This window comes from Schistocerca nitens, chromosome 2 (assembly GCF_023898315.1).
Source record: "Schistocerca nitens isolate TAMUIC-IGC-003100 chromosome 2, iqSchNite1.1, whole genome shotgun sequence".
NCBI lineage: Eukaryota > Metazoa > Arthropoda > Insecta > Orthoptera > Acrididae > Schistocerca > Schistocerca nitens.
This window is the reverse complement of record NC_064615.1, coordinates 844007468-844032035: the sequence shown is the minus strand read 5'-3', so window position 1 is coordinate 844032035 and position 24568 is coordinate 844007468. Positions and strand designations below refer to the sequence as shown.

The window sequence follows — 24568 nt, the reverse complement described above, 5'->3', positions numbered from 1 at the left end:
TCGGCCTTGGGTTTTCCGGCTTGGCGTGTGGCCGGGTGCTCTCTCCGGTCGTCGTTCCCCTGTGCCAGAGCCTCGCCGTCCTCGCCGTTTTGCCAAGCACCGGGTGTACGGTGCTGATTAGTCGACGCGTTTGCGTGCGAAACGGTGGTGGGTCCATCATCTCATGCTGGACATCTCTTCATCGCGTAACTGGAAGCATTAAGTTACGTATGATTCACATTCTGCTCTAAACCTGTGAAGATTTGTGAAACTTACGGTGTCATGTTGTATTTGCCGGAGGTCAGTTAAGGACGGTTCTGAATGAGAGAGTGTTATACTGAAGTTACGAAGTCTAAGGCTTGGAGGTGTTGTTTTCACGGAGCGGAGTCTAATTTCGGCAATTGCAAAAGGGAACATAGTTTTACTGCTTGTTTTAAAGGTTCCTGGCAGTGTTAATTTGATGCAGTATGTTAGTGTGCTCCTTGCCCAGTTTTGGGTTTAGGCTTTCTTTCATATGAAAGGTAGAGCTTTTTCGTTAGGTCTGTGTAATTATTTGCTGTTATAGAAATGGTCTGGTATGTGGGGCAGATGTGGTTTGTCGCCTTGGTGGGCAGGTTGAGATCCTGTGTGTGTTCGGCGTGTTTGCAGCCTGATCATCTTCGAAACTGCTTGGCGGTTGCTTTCTACTCGTTTGTTCCGAGTACCACCGTGCGTAAGCCGCACTTCCATCCATTAGTTAAATATTCGGCCTGTCGGCTGGGACGGACGAGATCTTTTCATAAGTAACTCCAGGTGAATCATTAGTGTTGTGTAAATTTTGGTTACGTAAACAATGAACTTAATAGTGTGCTTATGTTGCTGACTGTCTGTGATCCTTTGCAATCAGATCTAGTTATTATTTTTAAAATGCTGTTTGTTATACTAATTCATGATCCAATCACATAGTTTTTATAAGTTTGGTGAAGGACAAATGTCCGAAATTTAAAGACTTGGACTTTGATAATTCCATTTTGCATATTGTATTCTTTTTTAAGATGACAAAGGTCTGAATTAAAATTTTATATTGTTATTCCGATTCTGTAATTCTGTAATAATGAAATTTGTTGTACAGTTGAAATTAAAATTATGTACCAACCACGAGTTTGTCCATCAGCAAAGATCCCTCGCTTCCTACCTCCTTCGAGTAGGTGTGGTCAAACTGCAATTTTACTTCCTCTAGCACGTAATTTGAGCAGGAATACAGCTCAAAGAATATAATAATTCCAATCCCAAAGAAATCAAGTGTTGCCAGGTGTGAAAATTACCGAACTATCAGTTTAGTAAGTCATGGCTACAAAATACTAACACGAATTCAGTAGAGACGAATGAAAAAACTGGTACAAGCCGACCTCGGGGAAGATCAGTTTGGATTCCGTAGAACTTTTGGAACACGTGAGGCAATACCGACCCTACGACTTATCTTAGACGAGAGATTAAGGAAAGGCAAACCTACGTTTCATGCATTTATAGACTTAGAGAAAGCTTTTGAAAATTTTGACTGAATACTCTTTCAAATTCTGAAGGTGAGAGGGGTCAACTACAGGGAGCGAAAGGTTGTTTACAGTTTGTATAGAAACCAGATGGCAGTTAGAAGAGTCAACGGGCATGAAAGGGAAGTGATTGTTGGGAAGGAGTGAGACAGGGTTTTAGTCTATCCTCGATGTTATTCAGTCTGTATGTTGAGCAAGCAGTGAAGGAAAGAAAAGAAAAATCTGGAGTAGGAATTAAAATCCACGGAGAAGAAATAAAAACTTCGAGGTTTGCCGAAGAAATTGTAATTCTGTCAGAGACAGCAAAGGACCTGGAAGAGCAGTTGAACGAAATGCACAGTGTCTTGAAAGGAGGATATAAGATGAACATCAACAAAAGCAAAATGAGAGTAACGGAATGTAGTCGAATTAAGTCGGATGATGCTGAGGGAATTAGATGAGGAAATGAGACACTTAAAGTAGTAAATGAGTTTTGCTATTTGGGGATAAAAATAACTGATGATGGTCGAAGTAGAGAGGATATAAAATGTAGACTAGCAATGACAAGGAGAGCGTTTCTGAAGAAGAGAAATTTGTTACCACGGAGTGTAGAGTTATGTGTCAGGAAGTCCTTTCTGAAAGTATTTGTTTGGAGTGTAGTCCTGTATCTAAGTAAAATATGTACGATAAATAGTTTAGACAAGAAGAGGCTTTTGAAATGTCGTGCTACAGAAGAATGCTGAAGATTAGACGGGTAGATCACGTAACTAATAAGGAGGTACTGAATAGAACTGGGGAGAAGAGAAATATGTGGCACAACTTGACTAGAGGAAGGGACCGGTTGGCAGGACACTTTCTGAGGAATGAGGGATTACCGATTTAGTACTGGAGGGAAGCGTGGAAGGTGAAAACCGTAGAGGGAGATCGAGGGATGAACACACTAAGCAGATTCGAAAGGATGTACGTTGCAGTAGTTACACAGACATGAAGAAGCATGAACAGGGGAGAATAGCATGGAGAGCTGCATCAAATCAGTCTCTGGACTGAAGACCATAACAACAACAAAAACATGATTGGCTTCACCCAAATTCTGACATATGCACAACTCAGCTACCGTATCTTCTTTTTATGTAAGTTGTTTATGTACTTCTTCTTAAAGAACTGTGCTGCAGCACTGGATACAGAAATAATGATTAAATACTGGGTGGTCAAAAAGTCGGTATAAATTTGAAAACTTAATAAATCACGGAATAATGTAAATAGAGAAGTGAAAATTGACATACATGCTTAGAATGACATGGGGTTTTATTATAACAAAAAAAAGTATTTCTAGACGCGTGAAAGTTCTCTTGCGCGCGTCGTCTGGTGATGATCGTGTGCTCAGCCGCCACTTTCGTTATGCTTGGCATCCCAGGACCCCAGACTTCAGTCCGTGCGATTATTGGCTTTGGGGTTACCTGAAGTCTCAAGTGTATTGTGATCGACCAACATCTGAAAGACAACATCCGACGCCAATGCCTCACGATAGCTCTGGACATGCTTCACAGTGCTGTTCACAACATTATTCCTCGACTACAGCTATTGTTGAGGAATGATGGTGATCATATTGAGCATTTCCTGTAAAGATCATCATCTTTGCTTTGTCTTACTTTGTTATGCTAATTATTGCTATCTGAACAGATGAAGCCCCATCTGTCGGACATTTTTTGAACTTTTGTATTTTTTTGGTTCTAATAAAACCCCATGTCATTCCAAGCATGTGTGTCAATTTTTACCTCTCTATCTACATTATTCCATGATTTATTCGTTTTCAAATTTATTCTGACTTTTTGATCACCCGGTAGTTATGTACGTAAATATGTTTTCCTTTTGTTTTAAAAATTGTTAATGAGCTGCCCTTCAAGACACTTATGTGCACAATTCACTGTCCGAAATTGATGTTTTTTAACCTGTAAGGTGCCTTTTCTAAATCAATAATTTTTATCATTAGCAAAAGACACAAAATAACCTACACTGTCCTTGCTCTGAGGCTGTAAAAAGACGTCTGTACTCTTCACCTACACTAGCCATGTAAATGAACAGTTCTCCACCTGAAGATGATGGTGTGAACCGTCGATACGTGCAGTGGCAAAATAAACAAGTGACTGTGTTACGTCTGCCACAGGCGGCCCCTGCCAGGCAGACTACACTCAAAACACCCCTGTGCACCATTTAACATACACAAGCGTTTGCAGGCGCAACCAAGAGGAAAACAATTCTTCAAAACAAACAGAACTTGCTAGAGACCAATGCGAACTTTATTCTGCAGAGGTCGCCTCAAAGATAAATGGAAAGTTGGAGTACTCCGCCGGCCTCCGCCGGCTTTATAAGTCCAGCGCAGCAGCAGTACAGCCAGTTCCTCGCTGAGCTAGGACCAACTTTGACGGATCTCACCGACGCTCTTGATGAATGGTCGTCTACAAGTTATTTGTTTTTGTGTGTATATAGTGACTGTTCGAGAAGTGTAGTCCAGTTTCAATAAACATTATACTGAGTTTTCTACAATACTGAGTATTCTCCAGACTGACTCTCAGAAAGTGTTTTATTTGTATTGATCATCAGTGCAGCCCTCATAATGCTGTCCCTTATGGACGAAATGTTCACAGTAATTTGGCGAAAATTGTTTAGCGAAAATTGTTTAGCGAAAATCTTGTATTGAAAGTAAGGATTGTCGGTTGTACCTGAGGAAGGGCAGTCCTGAAGACGCTGATGCGTCGTGCGGGTTCCGGCGGCGGTGGGCTGAGGGTGGCGACGGCGGCCGTGTTGGCCCAGGAGACGCGCCGGCCGCCGCAGTGCGGCGTCGCCGGAGGCGCCTCGCAGTCCGCCTCGTCCTTGCTGCAACACAGGGGACACGTCCAGTCACTGTACCAGGGGCAAAGCTGCAATTACCACATCGAAACACAAAGTTGTTCGTTTGTTGGTACAGGCTGGCTCTGTCGCTCTAAGCACTATGGGACTTAACATCTGAGGTTCTCAGTCCCCTAGACTTAGGACTACTTAAACCTAACTAACCTAAGGACATCACACACATCCATGCCCGAGGCAGGATTCGACCCTGCGACCGTAGCAGCAGCGCGGTTCCGAACTGAAGCGCCTAGAACCGCTCGGCCACAACGGCCAGCTGGTACTTGCTAGAATCCCCTTGCTGCAGTAATGCAACACTCCGCAAGAGCGGCCAAAACAAAATGGAATAACCCACTGATAAAGTGGAGTACCGCGAATTTGAACGGGAACATCGCTACTATAGTCCATTGTGAGTCGGCGGACATGTACGTCAAAAAAATGCATCATTATAGTACGCTGTGGTTACATGGTGCAGACGCTTCCACTGTGGTGGAAGTCTGACAGACGATGAAAGAAACCTCAAACCTTCTCTTTGTGAAGAACCGGGAATCGCAACAGGAGGCACTGGTGCTCGAAATTCACTGGATCACCATACAAGTATAAGGGAAAATGTGAAAATCAATGATGGATTGATTCTCAAGTTGTTCTACGATATTTTGAACACGAACGATGTCGCTACCCACTACGTTCAGCGACTGATCACGCACATTCAGGAACTCCACGGAACCAATGTAGCAGTGGCAGTGTTTCAACTGTGTCAGGCCGATCCATAAAAATTTCCTTTAGGAAATTAATCAACATGGACAAGTGCTGAATTTACAACTATTACCTCGAGACAAAGGAGCAGATCATGTGTATTTGCCTCAATCGAGAACAGGAAAGACCCAAACTACATCCGGCAAGATGAAGCTGAGTATTTTATCGACTGCCCTGGTGTGGTGCTAACAGAGTATGCTCGTAAGGAGCCAACACTTCCAGCAGCTTCCTACCTAAATCCCTTGACGGAGTTACGGGAGGCAGTCAAGACGTAACGCCGCGAAAAGCTGTCGATGAGGGTGTTTTCCTCGAACACACCGTCTAGGCTCGTTCTGCACAGGACACAGCCACACATGTGGTTTCTTTGTCTATAAAATTTAGCTTCGTCCTCCTTGTTGTTCTGACGCGGCACCCAATCAGTGTCTTCTCTATCTCTCTCTCTCTCTCTCTCTCTCTCTCTCTCTCTCTCTCTCTCTCTCTCTGTGTGTGTGTGTGTGTGTGTGTGTGTGTGTGTGTGTGTGTGTGTGTGTGTGTGTGTGTGTGCGTGTGTGTGTGTGTGTGTGTGTGTGTTTTCAGATGAGGAACCCATTGCCTGCGAGCCATTTAAAGAACGGCGACGAGGTCATTTTTGTGGTGGCTGTTTCCTGAACACCCAAAATGGATGTCTCTGCCAAGTCAGCCATCGTTGGGAAACGTGTGTCGCATCGATCGGAGTATATGGAGAGAAGGACAGCTTTGATGTCACCGAATAATTTTTTTGGGGTGATAACTAAAAGCTTATGTCACCCCTCGTGTAGCAGAATAACTGACGTTTGTCACACGTGGCGGAATATGGTCATTCCACTCGTCGTGTCGGCCCTACACTAACAAGGGAAACACGATCCACAGGCTCATAGATTTTACTTACATTTCGCACGGCTGTAGCGCTCTGTACTTCTGAAGCGTTTACCAGAAATCGTTCATAATTTTACGAAGCTGATGAGAACCAAAGGAGGCCGTCAGCTATCGAGCAGCAGCGTTAGTGCAACTAGATAAGGCAATAGACGAGAAGTGTGTGCTTACTGCAATTCGAACTCTATTTTTGTAGCCTACCATAAACACCTGTATCGCTATGACGAATCGCATTTAGTCGAAAAAGAACAACAGTGGTGACTTGTAATTGGAAACCATCGAGGTCAGGAAATTCACAGAAAACGGGATGGAACACTGGAAAACACAGCTATTTATCGGAGAAGAAAGATACAGGCTAGCTAATATCAAGAGAACCATTTTGCCCCGCCTTCCCTGCTGTTCATCATTGCCTTTATTCCATTGTCAACCACCTTAAAGAAAACAAACAAGGACAATTACCAAGCCATAAATTCTAAAAAATACCCCATCTGATGCACATGGCCGGCCGAAGTGGCCGTGCGGTTAAAGGCGCTGCACTCTGGAACCGCAAGACCGCTACGGTCGCAGGTTCGAATCCTGCCTCGGGCATGGATGTTTGTGATGTCCTTAGGTTAGTTAGGTTTAACTACACTCCTGGAAATGGAAAAAAGAACACATTGACACCGGTGTGTCAGACCCACCATACTTGCTCCGGACACTGCGAGAGGGCTGTACAAGCAATGATCACACGCACGGCACAGCGGACACACCAGGAACCGCGGTGTTGGCCGTCGAATGGCGCTAGCTGCGCAGCATTTGTGCACCGCCGCCGTCAGTGTCAGCCAGTTTGCCGTGGCATACGGAGCTCCATCGCAGTCTTTAACACTGGTAGCATGCTGCGACAGCGTGGACGTGAACCGTATGTGCAGTTGACGGACTTTGAGCGAGGGCGTATAGTGGGCATGCTGGAGGCCGGGTGGACGTACCGCCGAATTGCTCAACACGTGGGGCGTGAGGTCTCCACAGTACATCGATGTTGTCGCCAGTGGTCGGCGGAAGGTGCACGTGCCCGTCGACCTGGGACCGGACCGCAGCGACGCACGGATGCACGCCAAGACCGTAGGATCCTACGCAGTGCCGTAGGGGACCGCACCGCCACTTCCCAGCAAATTAGGGACACTGTTGCTCCCGGGGTATCGGCGAGGACCATTCGCAACCGTCTCCATGAAGCTGGGCTACGGTCCCGCACACCGTTAGGCCGTCTTCCGCTCACGCCCCAACATCGTGCAGCCCGCCTCCAGTGGTGTCGCGACAGGCGTGAATGGAGGGACGAATGGAGACGTGTCGTCTTCAGCGATGAGAGTCGCTTCTGCCTTGGTGCCAATGATGGTCGTATGCGTGTTTGGCGCCGTGCAGGTGAGCGCCACAATCAGGACTGCATACGACCGAGGCACACAGGGCCAACACCCGGCATCATGGTGTGGGGAGCGATCTCCTACACTGGCCGTACACCACTGGTGATCGTCGAGGGGACACTGAATAGTGCACGGTACATCCAAACCGTCATCGAACCCATCGTTCTACCATTCCTAGACCGGCAAGGGAACTTGCTGTTCCAACAGGACAATGCACGTCCGCATGTATCCCGTGCCACCCAACATGCTCTACAAGGTGTAAGTCAACTACCCTGGCCAGCAAGATCTCCGGATCTGTCCCCCATTGAGCATGTTTGGGACTGGATGAAGCGTCGTCTCACGCGGTCTGCACGTCCAGCACGAACGCTGGTCCAACTGAGGCGCCAGGTGGAAATGGCATGGCAAGCCGTTCCACAGGACTACATCCAGCATCTCTACGATCGTCTCCATGGGAGAATAGCAGCCTGCATTGCTGCGAAAGGTGGATATACACTGTACTAGTGCCGACATTGTGCATGCTCTGTTGCCTGTGTCTATGTGCCTGTGGTTCTGTCAGTGTGATCATGTGATGTATCTGACCCCAGGAATGTGTCAATAAAGTTTCCCCTTCCTGGGACAATGAATTCACGGTGTTCTTATTTCAATTTCCAGGAGTGTAGTTCTAAGTTCTAGGGGACTAATGACCTCAGCAGTTGAGTCTCATAGTGCGCAGAGCCATTTGAACCATGTGATGCACATGGATGACATGAAGCTCTGCGGAAAATATGAAACTGAAATCCAGTCTCTGACAAATATCGTTCGAATCTTCAGCAATGACATCAGCGTGGAATTTGGCTTAGGCACAGGCGCCTCACTGGCATTACAGAAGGACAAAATTTCAGAATGTGAAGACATCGAAATGACAAATGGACAAACCATCAACTGCCACCAGCTAGAAGCCTACAAATAGCTAGGCATTTTGCACCGCAACAATATTTAAAAAAATGTTCAAATGTATGTGAAATCTTATGGGACTTAACTGCTAAGGTCATCAGTCCCTAAGTTTACACACTACTTAACCTAAATTATCCTAAGGACAAACACACAGACCCATGCCCGAGGGGGGACTCGAACCTCCGCCGGGACCATCCGCACAGTCCATGACTGCAGCGCCTTATACCACTCGGCTAATCCCGCGCGGAACAATGTTAAGCACGGCCATATAAAACATGTGGTCAGCAAACGGTACATCCGAAGAGTCACAAATATTTTGAAAAGAAAACTGAACGCCGGGGACGGCAGCAAGGCACTTAGTACTTGAGTCATATCCGTCATCAGATACACTGCACCTACTGTGAACTGGACGCAAGTAGAGCTGCATAATCTCCACCCTCGCAGTGTTATCGACGGGCTGCGTTTGTCCAGAAAAACAAGCGGAAGAGGACTCTCGAAAATGAGGCAGACAGTGGAAGAACAGACACATACATTATCAGATTGTATAAAAGACAGGAAAGAATCATCTCTGATTGAAGCCAACAAAAGAAGGCTTCTCAGTGTACAGTAAACCAAGAAACAATATTGGGAAGCTAGACTCCACTGTCGGACAGATAGCCTGCGCAATAAAGCACTGCATCGGTAGTTTTTGGAGAAGATTGAAGATAAAACAAAGAGAACAAAATCTGGTCTTGGCCGTCCAATGGAACCCTAAAGGACGATTGATTTTTGTTACAGAGGAACAAGAACTAATGTCTTCAAAGCCAAAATCAAGAAATGAGCAAAATGAGCTGCTAAGGAGATGCCGAAGCAATACAGAACATCATGAGCTGTTGCAAGAAGATCGCTCACACTGATTACAAGCCGATGCACAATGATGTACACGAATTATTCTTTGGAACTTATGCTAAATTGACACTTCCCAGTGGCGAGGAACAAGCCACAGCGAGTTGTCGAAAACTAATATGACGATTTACTGCGGTACTACCGACTTTCAACAGATCGGATGCTAGAATACAATACACCAAACATCACAATCGTGGAGAAAAGAATGTGTGGATCGTTGACACTGTCATCTCAGATAATAGCAGAATCGAGGAAAGACTTCAAAACTTCGTCAGATACGAGGATTTGAAAAACATACTAAAAAAAAAAAGGCTCCAAGCACTGTGGGACTTAACATCTGAGGTCCCCTAGACTTACAACTACTTAAACCTAACTAACCTAAGGACATCACACACATCCATGCCCGAGGCAGGATTCGAACCTGCGACCGTAGCAGCGGCGCGGTTCCGGACTGAAGCGCCTAGAACCGCTCGGCCACAGTGGCCGGCAAAACCGAACTACAGCGACTCTAGCTGACAGCACTTTCCGGCACACTGGAAGCGAAAACTGTCAACCTTTGGGATTGGTAAAACATCCATCCGCTAACTGCAAAATCCGCTTTACTGGGATCTGCACGAATTATCCGCCAACACACCACGCAGCCCTTGACGCTTGGGAAGCGTCCAACTAATGATAAAATACGAAATCCGGCAGAGAACGATTCGCTGTGTTTACTGTTATTCTGATCATAATGATAATCATAGTGGCGCAGTTGTGGCGAGAATCAGTGTAGGTTTATTAAAACATTCATTCGCGTACTAAATAACGTGTTGTAGTGAAGTCGTTTCACTTTCAATTCTTCGTTAACATGAGACGATATTTCTCTCTGGCTCTGCAATAATGTAGGAGCACTGTTCAGTGATATCACACGACCCAAGACAAACACAACGGTCTCCTGATTCCTTATTATAGTTCGCCAGGAATGTGGCACTGCTACTAGTTTTTATAGGTTAAACGATGTGTTTGATGGTATTGACAGCGGCATTAGACTGTTTGCCGATGATGCTGTAGTCTACAGCAAAGTAGTATCATACGAAAGTTGTGAACAAATCAATGAGGATTTGCAGAAAATAAATGCGTGGTGCAATGACTGGCAGTTACCTTTCAATATTAGTAAGTGTACCCTACTGTGTATAACAAATCGAAAATCCCCATTAATGTACAGGTACAAAATAAATACCCAGTGTTTGGAAGCGGTAACATCCGTCAAGTATCTGGGTGTGACTATCCTAAATGATCTCAAATGGAACGATCAGATTACACGAGTAACGGGTAAGGCGAACTCTAGATTGAGGTTTATTGGTACGATCCTGACGCGATGCAGTCCTTCAACAAAGGAAATTGCTTACAATACATTAGTTCATCCAGTCTTAGAGTATTGTTAGTCTGTATGGGACCTTTACCAGTTGGGTCTGATTCAAGAGATTGAGAAGGTCCAAAGAAGAGCGGTAAGTATCGTGACTGGTACATTTAGCCATCGCGGGAGCGTTACAAACATCATAGAAAGTTTGAAATGGGACACACTTGCAGATAGAAGACACGCTAAACGGAAAGGGCTGCTATCTAAATTCCCAAATCCAATCTTCGCCGAGGATGTAGAGCATATTATTACCACCAACTTTCAAATCGTGCAATGATTGCCATTCAAAGGTAAGGGAAATTAGAGCTCTTACTGAGGCGTTCAGACAGTCGTTTCTCCCTCGCGCGAACCGCGAGTGGAACAGGGTGGGGGGGGGGGGGGAAATATGACTTTGGCGCGTATAGTGCCCTCCGCCACATACCGATTGGTGGCTAGCGGAGTATATATGTAGACGCAGATTAGTTGTAGCGATATGAGATAAAAAAGGAAGATATCAGCAACAATACACTACTGTAGCGTTATCTCCTGTAGCGTAATCATTAAAATGTATTTGTGATTATGGAGACAAAAATTCTACATTTTCAAGTAAATTTACTCTAATAAGGCCTCCGACAGTTTTTATCTTCGCAGTCTAAGATAACGGCTGCCGAACTCAGATATTCGGGACAACATAGAAATTGGTAAGGGCTCACGCAATATTGAAAAAGGATCATGTAAATTGAGCAAGGAATGTGCTTTAGCATATAATGTAGAAGAGAAAGTAGTTTTAAATAAAACGCGTCCGGGTAAGTGACCGCGTCGTTATGTTGTTGTAGTCGGTACTCCAAAGCAAGATAAAAAAGTATGGGGATTGGCACGTCAGAGAAACACGTATTACGGTATCGAGAAACAGTTAATTTCTGGTAGTTGGAGCAGCAGACGAAAGTAAGTGATAGGCCAAAGATCTGCATTTTTCCAGTCGATTGTAGGTAGAAAGTACACTAGAAAACATAGACATTTGAAATACAGGTGAAATTTTCAGAAAATTTAAAACTGTGGTAACTAAGATCCCTCTTCCCCTCACAAAAATGCATAAGACAGGAGGAACTACCAAAATCTAACGGTTCCTCAGGTAACAGTGAGTGGTTACTGGCATTCAGGCTACGACAACGTGATTAGTGAGAAGTTTATTTCGATTTGTCTATGTGTTATTACAAAATATATCTAATACTTCGATTCTCATTGCTGTGAGCCTAATTTTGAGTACCAGTCACGTTCATTGTAAACAGATGTGACTAGAGCCCAGAGGTAATTATTTTCTGCAGAGGAGAACCATGTAAAAAGAAGAGCGTTATTACTTGAAAAAGAATGATACTTGCAGCTTTCATTATAAATTCGTTGCTGCCATAGCCATTCAGACCTTGATGATCAGGTAAGCTTTTTCTTGAAAGATGCCGTGCAATGTGCAGAAGTATGGAAGCGGTCTCATATTTGGGGTAAAAGCCACCTTCAGACTGCCCTAATTTAAATCTCCTGGTGTTACTTAATCCGATAATGGCAGTCAGTACAGTATCGGTTTCGTTAAACAGGCAGAGGACTAACTTTCTGTATTCTTTTCTTCTTTCTGTTGAATGATTATTAAGGTATTAAATAGTGAACAACCTAATATTTAATCAAATCCAGGTTGTTGCTATATTAGTTTACGGATGTATTTATTGTGATTGATTCATTCCCGTTCGACTACCTTCTTCAGACCATATGCTTAAGTAACATAACATTTTTTTTTATTATAAAGTTGCTTAATCATATTTTCGAATATAAAAGTTGGGTACTTACGTCCATATACAAAACAGCTTAAAGCATAAGAGTCCTAAACCTACACCACGTTGTAATACAATACAGAGTGACAGCGACCACTGATGGTATACGGACGTAAGTATCAAATTTATATGTCCGAAAATATGATTAACCAACACCAGGTTCTAATTCTGCCTCCCTCGGGCATGGATGTGTGTGATGTCCTTAGGTTAGTTACGTTTAAGTAGTTATAAGTTCTAGGGGACTGATGACCTCAGATGTTAAGTCTCATAGTGCTCAGGCCCATTTGAGCCAACACCATAATAAAATAAAGTGTTATGCTACTTTCGCAGATGGTTTGAAATGGCATTCTAGCCGCAATGGGTCCTTCACAATAAATACATCATTGAGCTACTACAGCAGCAATTTGGACTTTATTAAGTATTAGGCTATTCACTAGTTTTGCCTTTAATCATCATTCAAAGGACAGAAGAAAATAAGAAGCAAAGTTAGAGATCCTCTACCTGTTTAACATAACCATTACGGTAATGACTGCCCTAATGTATTACATAACACCAGTAGATCTAACCTAGGGCTGTGTGAAGGGGGCTTTTACCCCAATAAGTGTCCACTCCCACACTTCTGCACGTCGCATAGTATACTTCAAGGAAAAGGTTACCTTATCATCAGGGTCTGAATGGCTATGGCGGAAACGACTTTACAATGAATTAAATTTCTATGCTCCATAACGACTAGTGAACTGTCCGTTCACTTATAGATATATGGATCCCACCTGAAGGTGTTATCTCTTACCGTACAACATATATACACTCCTGGAAATGGAAAAAAGAACACATTGACACCGGTGTGTCAGACCCACCATACTTGCTCCGGACACTGCGAGAGGGCTGTACAAGCAATGATCACACGCACTGCACAGCGGACACACCAGGAACCGCGGTGTTGGCCGTCGAATGGCGCTAGCTGCGCAGCATTTGTGCACCGCCGCCGTCAGTGTCAGCCAGTTTGCCGTGGCATACGGAGCTCCATCGCAGTCTTTAACACTGGTAGCATGCCGCGACAGCGTGGACGTGAACCGTATGTGCAGTTGACGGACTTTGAGCGAGGGCGTATAGTGGGCATGCTGGAGGCCGGGTGGACGTACCGCCGAATTGCTCAACACGTGGGGCGTGAGGTCTCCACAGTACATCGATGTTGTTGCCAGTGGTCGGCGGAAGGTGCACGTGCCCGTCGACCTGGGACCGGACCGCAGCGACGCACGGATGCACGCCAAGACCGTAGGATCCTACGCAGTGCCGTAGGGGACCGCACCGCCACTTCCCAGCAAATTAGGGACACTGTTGCTCCTGGGGTATCGGCGAGGACCATTCGCAACCGTCTCCATGAAGCTGGGCTACGGTCCCGCACACCGTTAGGCCGCCTTCCGCTCACGCCCCAACATCGTGCAGCCCGCCTCCAGTGGTGTGGCGACAGGCGTGAATGGAGGGACGAATGGAGACGTTTCGTCTTCAGCGATGAGAGTCGCTTCTGCCTTGGTGCCAATGATGGTCGTATGCGTGTTTGGCGCCGTGTAGGTGAGCGCCACAATCAGGACTGCATACGACCGAGGCACACAGGGCCAACACCCGGCATCATGGTGTGGGGAGCGATCTCCTACACTGGCCGTACACCACTGGTGATCGTCGAGGGGACACTGAATAGTGCACGGTACATCCAAACCGTCATCGAACCCATCGTTCTACCATTCCTAGACCGGCAAGGGAACTTGCTGTTCCAACAGGACAATGCACGTCCGCATGTATCCCGTGCCACCCAACGTGCTCTAGAAGGTGTAAGTCAACTACCCTGGCCAGCAAGATCTCCGGATCTGTCCCCCATTGAGCATGTTTGGGACTGGATGAAGCGTCGTCTCACGCGGTCTGCACGTCCAGCACGAACGCTGGTCCAACTGAGGCGCCAGGTGGAAATGGCATGGCAAGCCGTTCCACAGGACTACATCCAGCATCTCTACGATCGTCTCCATGGGAGAATAGCAGCCTGCATTGCTGCGAAAGGTGGATATACACTGTACTAGTGCCGACATTGTGCATGCTCTGTTGCCTGTGTCTATGTGCCTGTGGTTCTGTCAGTGTGATCATGTGATGTATCTGACCCCAGGAATGTGTCAATAAAGTTTCCCCTTCCTGGGACAATGAATTCACGGTGTTCTTATTTCCAGGAATATATATATATATATATATATATATATATATATATATATATATATATATATAAGGACGAAACGTGCGCGCAATGGAAAACTGAAAGTGATAATTTCACAATACCGTAGATTTCCTCACGTTTTATAAAGGGCGTGCACTACATACCATCATGATTAGAGGACTTGTGGACAAGGTGTGTAGTTCACCGACGTCAGCATCTTTAACAGCCACTTCTGGTTACTGCATTGCCACTCATTGGGTACAGTATGAATACGATCTCAAAAGTGTACTTTCGATGGCGTTACTTCCACCAGTTGTTGTTCATAATGTATCGGAGATACTTGATGAGGCAGATCTGTTCATGCTGGCCACTATTTGCAGAACAAACTGGATAATCCAAGAAGTGTATACTAAACATGGAACTGTTGGTGGAGCGCCTCACCCTGACACAGAAACAACAAAGATTCTGCTGATAGTTTGGGTGTGTACGTGTATTCTGACCAACTGCATTTCATCGAACTGAAGGTATGGTCTCTGTAGCTATGACTCTTCCAACTATGTCGCTCGGAGTTGATACTGTATGTGCTATGTACTTTGGTAGTTCTAGCTATCCTAGCCGACATCGATCTTGTTATTAATAATTAACAAAATGGTTCAAATGGCTCTGAGCACTATGGGACTCAACTGCTGAGGTCATTAGTCCCCTAGAACTTAGAACTAGTTAAACCTAACTAACCTAAGGACATCACAAACATCCATGCCCGAGGCAGGATTCGAACCTGCGACCGTAGTGGTCTTGCGGTTCCAGACTGCAGCGCCTTTAACCGCACGGCCACTTCGGCCGGCAATAATTAACACATGGGCAATATCTACTTTCATCATTGTGCACCATTTATGTCTCCGGTAGCTTCTTTCCCCAGAACACTGGATGCGAAATTCACAGTGATGGATGTCAACTGTAGACTGGCTAGCTTCACCTCGATCCACTGTCGTTTCCGTGGGTACAGAGAGAGTCACGTTGACACACAACATGATTCTGTATACTATTGTCACTGACGCGAGTGCAGATACTCCCTAATTTGTTTGGACACCCTCTTGATACGAAACCTGACGTTTATCTCATTTTTGTATTTCGAATGAGACACATCCCACAGCCACGATTGCAGTACCTTTGAATACCCTCTTCCGTAGTACACATCTATTCTATTAGAGACGACAGAGGAAAGACCAGTTGAACGGAATGGACAATTTATCGAAAGAAAGTTATGAGGCCAACATCAATGGAAGTAAAATAAGTGTTATGGACAGTAGTAAATCGAAGTTAATAGATGACGTTCGGAGAGTTAAATTAGTGAACAAGTCACTATACACAGAGATGACAAAAGTCAAAGGACAGCGATATGCACATATACAGATGGCGGTACTATCGTATGTTTCAGTCGATGTAGGTTGCGGCAGTGCAGCAAACATGAAGAAACTCGTACAAGTCAGAATAGTGTGAAAAGCAGCATCAAACTGAAGACTACAAGAACATTCCAAGTGACTTGGGTGTTAAATAAAAGACGTAGTACTAGCAACGTGAATATGGTAATGCTTCACGGTTAGCTACCTAGGGCATTTACTTAGATATTCATTTTGCGCTCATTAGCTTGTCATACGCTGCGGACTTTGAACGACAAACCACAAAGACAAAGAAACAGGATGCAGTCCCGCGTAGCTTACGCCGTCGCCTTCGGCACCTGTTGATACGCACGCAAGGGAATATTCCTGTTGCGCTCCGAAGTAAACAGACTGTTGCGTGTGAGCCTCTCTTGGTGTTGCGTCCAGTGGAATTCAACTTTCGCAGTATTCGAATCAGTCGAGTCTTCTGCCTTCGTGGATTAGATTTGCAGTAATTCACACCAAAACTTGCTAATACGTGGTAACTGAATGGCATCACAATATTAATTTTGCAGTTTGAAATTACTAAATGTATGAATCAGTTTCTTTTTTCTATTACTCGCTCTGTTGTTTAGTTTAAGTGCATAATTGGAATAACTATATTTTATAACAATAATTACGAGTTTTGCTAGGAAACGGGTAGAAGCAATCCACTTTGCAAACTAACTGCACGTTACATCGGCATGCCTGGGTTTAGTCTCTTACATTTTCCCGTTTATTTCATTAATAGTTTAATGTGACTGCTGCAGCATTACGCAGCTTGGTAAATAATAGCGTTATGAGATATCATCGAACACAGTGCCTGTCGCTGCAGTCTGGAACCGCAAGACCGCTACGGTCGCAGGTTCGAATCCTGCCTCGGGCATGGATGTTTGTGATGTCCGTAGGTTAGTTAGGTTTAACTAGTTCTAAGTTCTAGGGGACTAATGACCTCAGAAGTTGAGTCCCATAGTGCTCAGAGCCAACACAGTGCCTGTCTATATTACGAGCCATATGTTTCTAGCCTTTACATGAAGAAGTTATATGTATGTGGTCTGTTATTGCGGACAGGTCCAAAAGAATAGACACGACACACACACACACACACCATATATATATATATATATATATATATATATATATATATATATATATATATATATAGGGTGAGTCACCTAACATTACCGCTGGATATATTTCGTAAACCACATCAAATACTGACGAATCGATTCCACCGACCGAACGTGAGGAGAGGGGCTAGTGTAATTGGTTAATACAAACCATAAAAAAATGCACGGAAGTATGTTTTTGACATAAACCTACGTTTTTTTAAATGGAACCTCGTTAGTTTTGTTAGCACATGTGAACATATAAACAAATACGTAATCAGTGCCGTTTGTTGCATTGTAAAATGTTAATTACATCCGGAGATATTGTAACCTAAAGTTGACGCTTGAGTACCAGTCCTCCGCTGGTTGATCGTGTGTATCGGAGAGCACCGAATTACGTAGGGATCCAAAGGGAACGGTGATGGACCTTAGGTACAGAAGAGACTGGAACAGCACATTACGTCCACATGCTAACACCTTTTTATTAGTCTTTTTCACTGACGCACATGTACATTACCATGAGGGGTGAGGTAAACGTACACAAGTGGTTTCCGTTTTCAATTACGGAGTGGAATAGAGTGTGTCCCGACATATCAGACCAATAGATGTTCAATGTGGTGGCCATCATTTGCTGCACACAATTGCAATCTCTGGCGTAACGGATGTCGTACACGCCGCAGTACATCTGGTGTAATGTCGCCGCAGGCTGCCTTAATACGTTGTTTCATATCCTCTGGGGTTGTAGGCACGTCACGGTACACATTCTCCTTTAACGTACCCCACAGAAAGAAGTCCAGAGATGTAAGATCAGGAGAACGGGCTGGCTAATTTATGCGTCCTCCAAGTCCTATGAAACACCCGTCGAACACCCTGTCAAGGGTCAGCCTAGTGTTAATTGCGGAATGTGCAGGTGCACCATCATGCTGATACCACATACGTCGACGCGTTTCCAGTGGGACACACTCTATTCCACTTCGTAATTGAAAACGGAAACCACTTGTGTACGTTTACCTCACCCCTCATGGTAATGTACATGTGCGTCAGTGAAAAAGACCAATAAAAAGGTATTAGCATGGGGACGTAATGTGCTGTTCCAGTCTCTTCTGTACCTAAGGTCCAGCACCGTTCCCTTTGGAGCCCTACGTAATTCGGTGCTCTCCGATACACACGATCGAACAGCGGAGGAGCGGTACTCAAGCGTCAACTTTAGGTTACAATATCTCCGTATGTAATTAACATTTTACAATGCAACAAACGGCACTGATTACGTATGTGTCTATATGTTCATATGTGCTAACAAAACTAACGGGGTTCTATTTTAAAAAAAACGTAGGTTTGTGTTAAAAAACATACTTCCGTGCATCTTTTATGGTTCGTATTAACCAGTTACACTAGCCCCTCTCCTCACGTTCGGTCGGTGGAATCTATTCGTCAGTAATTGATGTGGTTTACGAAATATATCCAGCGGTAACATTAGGTGACTCACCCTGTATATATATCTCAAGTCAAGGGGAGGCTAGCCAGTGATCCCTCCAGTGCCAAGGCACACACGCTCGAAACCCTACGGGAATCGACGAAATACCGCGAGTAATGAGGATAATGGGCACACGATAATAGTGTGTGGATAAGTTGAGAATTTCGGTCTGACTAGAGGCCTGCTAGGGTAGTTCATGTGCTAGCTAGGGTAGTCGGTGCAGTTGCGAAGACCATTGTGTCCGGATGACGCAGTTGCAGCGCATCTGCCCAGTGAGCGGGAGGACCGGCTTCGAATCCCGGTGTAACTCTCTCCATTGATTTGGGTCAGTGCCCACTAGCAGTTAAATGTCATTAATTCCTTTTTGTCTTGATAAACAAGTTACTCAACGGTCGGTCATATAAGTTGCGAAGTGGGGGGATGATAAGCACGTTAACCTCTCTTTTTGGAAGGAGCTTCAAATGCCCCTCTGGTCATCCTTATGTACACTTTATTGCAATCGAAAGAACCGTCTTGAGAGATTCAGCAACTTTATTGACATTTAAGATAATTCTCAGTTATCGTTCCGTTTCAGTTGTATATTTTTAATTACATCACATGTTACTATCACTCTGGACCATCCTCAGATCTAAGTAGTTGCGTCAGTTCAAAATGGTTCAAATGGCTCTAAGCACTATGGGACTTAACATTTGCTGTTATCAGTCCCCTAGACTTAGAACCACTTTAACCTAACTAACCTAAGGACATCACACACATCATGCCCGAGGCAGGATTCGAACCTGCGACCGTAGCAGCAGCACGGTTCCGGACTGAAGCGTCTAGAACCGCACGGCCACAGCGGCCGGCAGTTGCGTCAGTAACCTGTCTCGTCAGGTATGTGGTTCTGAGTAGACAATACGGGTTGCTGATGCGACTACTTAGATCTGAACATGGTCCGAAGTGATCGGAACATGTCCTCTAATTAAAAACGTAAAACTGAAACGGAACAAGAACTGAGAATTATGTTAAATGATTTAGATTTTCCTAAATAGTCGCAACCCTTAAACGGAATAAGGCAGAACGCTAGGATGTTTTCTCTGGAAAGGACATAGCGGACATCATTCTCTATTGCTGTCCTATCCAAGTTTGTGCTTCGTCTCTAACAACCTGTCGTTGATGGGACATTAAATCCTTGTCTTCCATCCTTCCACTAAACACAGGATCACGTAACTCAGATGCCGGAAGATTTGTGAAAACCTTGTACTGTTTCACGATTCTCCTTTCGTGGGATCATGTTCATTTTAATAGGAGCGTAATTAAGCTTACGTAACAGTTTATAAGCGGCGTTAAGTCGGCACGTGTGGCAGCGGCGAACCTGAAATTCCTTGGCACCATTCGAGCCAGGGCTGCTATGACGCCGGCCTGTTTCCCAAGACAGCATATCTATGACAGCATCTTTCAGATCTTACGTAGCAACGGCCGTCAGCAGATAATCGTTTCGTATCATTTCAACGAATTGTAGGTTACGGAAACACTTGACTACATTTCTTTTGGTGTAAGGAATGTGCTGTTTACATTCATTGGAAAGGTTCCGTAACATCTCTCTCTCTCTCTCTCTCTCTCTCTCTCTCTCTCTCTCTCTCTCTCTCTCCTATTACTAAGCCGAGTTTTCGATTTCGCCAAATATTTTGTCACCATCCTAGAGTTTCGAGACATGTCCTTTCTTTGAATATCTGCTATTTTTAGAATAACTTCATCGCAGGAGAAAAAGAGAGAAAGATAGATAGAGAGAGAGAGAGAGAGAGGGGGAGAGATAGAGAGAGAGGGAGAGAGAGAGAGAGAGAGGGAGAGAGAGAGAGAGAGAGAGAGAGAGAGAGAGGTTGTTGTGGTATTTGAAAGTCATTCTCTCAACGTGCAGAGAGAAAGGGAAGTAAGGCAGACTAGAATCGAATCTGGGTGCTGAGTTAAAAACTGACCACTCCAATGTGCTTTACAGGCAGGTTTGGTACCCAGCCTTCACCTTAGGAATTAACGTGCGCAAACAGTTAAAATTCGGTAACGTGGTGATACGATTTTACTCCCTTACATCTACATCATATTTCACAAGCCACTTAATGGTGTGTGGCAGTGCGTACTCCTGTTACCACTAATTCTCCCTGTCCTGTTCCACTCGCGTGGGGAGAATGATTGATGGTAGACCTCTGCATTGGCTTTAATTTCTCGAATGTTCCTCGTCATGATCACTACGCGAGGGGTATGTAGTAGGAAGTAATAGGTTGTCTGACTCTTCCTGGAAAGTATTCTCTCGAAATTTCAATGGTAAACCTCCCGTGACGCGCAATACCTCTCTCGTAACACATCGAAATAGAGTTTGCTGAGTTACTTCGTAACGCTCTCGCGCCGATTAAACGACCGCACGATGGAATGCGCCGCTCTTCATTGGATCTTCTTTCCTTAGGTTAAACGATTGTGGATCGTGAAGGACGTCAGACTGCAAAGTTAAAACGAATGGCCGAATGATGAAACAGACGACTTCAACATTAGCGAAATGCGTGACCACACAACAGTTGCTGGGGAAAAGTGATTTTAATCATATTAAACGCGATGTAACTGATCACCTAAGCAGATTTATTACTAAGCCGATTTATTATCATGAATGAGACATAGGTCGAAACCTTCACGTCAGAAAGGAACACCAATAGGAGGCGTGGATAGCAGTCTATGACCATGTCCATATTAGTGGAAGTTGACGCCATCTGCCGGTAAAGTTACGCCCACTGTTTACTGGGGTAGAAGACGGATTCGTCTTATTAGTTACTTTGGAGAAAGTAAAATAACATATGGCTTTTAAAGTCCCGCCAACGATGTCATTAAAAGTGGAAGGAATACTACGTTCTAACGTCCCGTCTACAACGAGGGATTGGGAAAGGATGGTGAACAAAATCGACACTCTCTTTCAAAGGAACCATACTGGCATTTGCCTTAAGCGATTTACGTAAACAATGAAAAATAAAAATGAGGATAGCAGAGCGGGATCTAAAGCAAGAATCTCCCGAATAGAGTCCAATCTATTGCCACAGAGCCGCTTCCCTCTGTGAGCGAAAACTGAGCAGCATCGTGGACCAACTGGTTGATGGAAGTGATTGCAAACAGGATGAGGTTGCAAAAGGTAAATAATCTTGAGGACGCTGCACCTTTCGACTTATGTTTTGGTTCTACGAACTGTTAGGAAATCCATCCTATTGAAGAAATTTGGCGTGCTGTGTTATTACTGTTTGTGGTCTTCAGTCTGAAGCCTGGTTTGACGCGGCTCTCCGTGCTGCTTTATCCCGTGCAAGCCTCTTCATCTCAGAATAACCACTGCAAACAATATTCATTTGAGCCTGGTTAATCTATTCGTCTCACGGTTTCCCTCTACAGTTTTTACTCTTCCCTCTGCTACTAAACTGCGTGTTCCTTGATGTCTCTGTGTCCCATCAATCGATCACTTCTTCTAGTCAAGCTGTCCCACAAATTTCTTTCCTCTCCAGTTCTGTTCAGTACATCCTCATCGTGACTTTCACATATTCTCATTTCTAAACAGTATTGTGGATAGTAAACGTTAGATCCAGGTGAAAGTCCAGTTAAGATGTCAATTACAGATAAACATTTTGTAGATCATCCAGAATTTCACTCCAAGGATAAAATATAATTATGCGAGAAATTTGGGACGAACTGCTTTGAGCTGAAAGGAACTAAACTTAAGTTCCGAGAACAATCATTGTACTTTGTATTAAGTCGAAATCACTTAATGACGATGAAGGGGGATTTCAGTGTTTGCTAAATTCGCAGAAAAAACTACTGATATTTGTGTCAGCCGATAAGTACTCACGAGTATTTCAAAGTAACTACACTACAGGCCAAAGTAATGACTTCCAAAACATTCTCAGATGAAGAATAGTCTTTTTTTCTTGAGTCATCAGTCGCCTGACTGGTCTAATGCGTCCATCTACGAATTCCTCTCCAGCGCTAACTTCTCTGTTTCAGAGAAGTCCTTGGTACCCTATGAAAGGTTCAAATGGCTCTGAGCACTATGGGACTCAACTGCCGTGGTCATCAGTCCCCTAGAACTTAGAACTACTTAAACCTAACTAACCTAAGGACATCACACACATCCATGCCCGAGGCAGGATTCGAACCTGCGACCGTAGCAGTCGCACGGTTCCGGACTGCGCGCCTAGAACCGCGAGATCACCGCGGCCGGCCCCTATGAAAGTATTTGCTGAATATATTCCAGTCTGTCGCAGGTTCGAATTCTGCTTCGGGCATGGGTGTGTGAGATGTCCTTAGGTTAGTTAGGTTTAAGTAGTTGTAAGTGTCTGATGACCTCAGATGTAAAGTCCCATAGTGCTCAGAGCCATTTGAACCTTTTATATTCCAGTCTCAGTCTTCCCCTATAGTTTCCACCGTCTAAAGTTCCATGCAGTACCACGGAAAATACGCCGTGATGAGTTTACATTCTATCATCCTGTTTATTCTTCTTGCCAGTGTTTACCATACGTTCCCTTCTTCACCGATTTAGGGGGAGAAATTCCCGATATTATCAGTCCGATTTTCAACTTTCTTCTATAGCACCAATCTCATATGCGTCAATACTCTTCTGTTCCGGTTTTTTCCCCACAGTCCGCGTTTCACTACCACACAACGCTGTGCTTCAAAAGAACGTTCTCAGAAATTTCTTCCTCAGTATAAAGGCATATTTTGGCATCAGTAGACTTCTCTTGGTCAGTAATGCTCTCTTTGTCAGTGCTAATCTACTTTTGATGCCCCGCTTCCAATGTAGCAGAATTCCTTAACTTCATCAACTTCGTGTCCACTAGTTTTGATCTGAAGTTTCTCGCTATTCTCGTTTCTGCTACTTCGTATTACTTTTGCCTTTTTCCGATTTTCTCTCAATCCATATTCTTTACTCATTAGACTGCTCATTTCATTTCATGCAACAGTTTCTCTAATTTTTTCTTCGCCATCAGTTAGGATAGAAACATCGATAGAGAATCTTATCATTGATGTCCTCTCACACCAAATTTTAATCCCATTCTTGAACCTTTCTTTTATTTCCGTCATTGCGCCTTCAATCGAACAGTAAGGGGCGAAAGACTGCATCCCTGTTTTACTCTTTTTAATTCGAGCAAGTCGTTCTTGGTCTTCCAGTCTCCCATTCATCCTGTCCCCTCTTGGTTTTTACCTGTACTGTGTATCAACCGTCTTCCCTTATATCTTACTCTTCCATTTTTCTCAGAATTTCGAACAAATTGTACAATTTCATATTGTGGAACGCTTCGTCTAGGTCAACAAATTCTTAGAGAATATCTTGATTTTTCGTCAGTCTTGCTTCCATTATCAATTAAAAAGTCAGAACTGCCCCTCTGGAGGCTTCACCTTTCCTAAAACCAAAGTAGATAGTCATCCAACAGTTTCCTTTTCTGTATGTTTTTTTGTCAGTAGCTTAGATGCACGAGATGTTAAGCTGATTGTGCGATAGCAGATAGCAGGTAGGTGCAAATACTATATACGGAATTGCGTGGATGATATTTTTCCGAAAGTCTGACGGTAAGTCGCCAGTCTCATAGATTCTACACGCCGATTTGAATAGTCGTTTGGTTGCCATTTCCCATAATGATTTTAGAAGTTTAATCTGTCCCTTCTGCCTTACTAGAGCTCAGCTCTTCCAGAGCTCTACTAAATTCTGACTTTAATACTGGACACCCTATGTCTTCCTTATCGACTCCACTTTCTTTTCATATCAAGTCATCAGATTAGTCTTCCTCCTCGAAGGGGACCCTCAATGTATTCTTTACACCTGTCCGCTCTTACCTCTGCGTTTAAGTGTGGGATACCAATTGCACACTTCATGTTGCCTTCCTTCTATTTAATGTCACTGTTGGTTGTTTCCTATATGCTGAGTCAGTTTTCCGACGATAA

The 24568-nt window shown here is 44.3% G+C and overlaps 1 protein-coding gene across 1 annotated transcript in view; it reads right to left on the bottom strand.

Moving 5' to 3' along the window:
• The window catches only part of LOC126235382 (facilitated trehalose transporter Tret1-like), a 352999-nt gene that overhangs the window by 140605 nt on the left and 187826 nt on the right, over positions 1–24568 (bottom strand). Inside the window, exon 2 of the mRNA XM_049944104.1 lies at positions 4208–4361. Coding sequence (XP_049800061.1) covers positions 4208–4361 — 154 coding nt within the window. The remainder of the gene's footprint in view (positions 1–4207; positions 4362–24568) is intronic.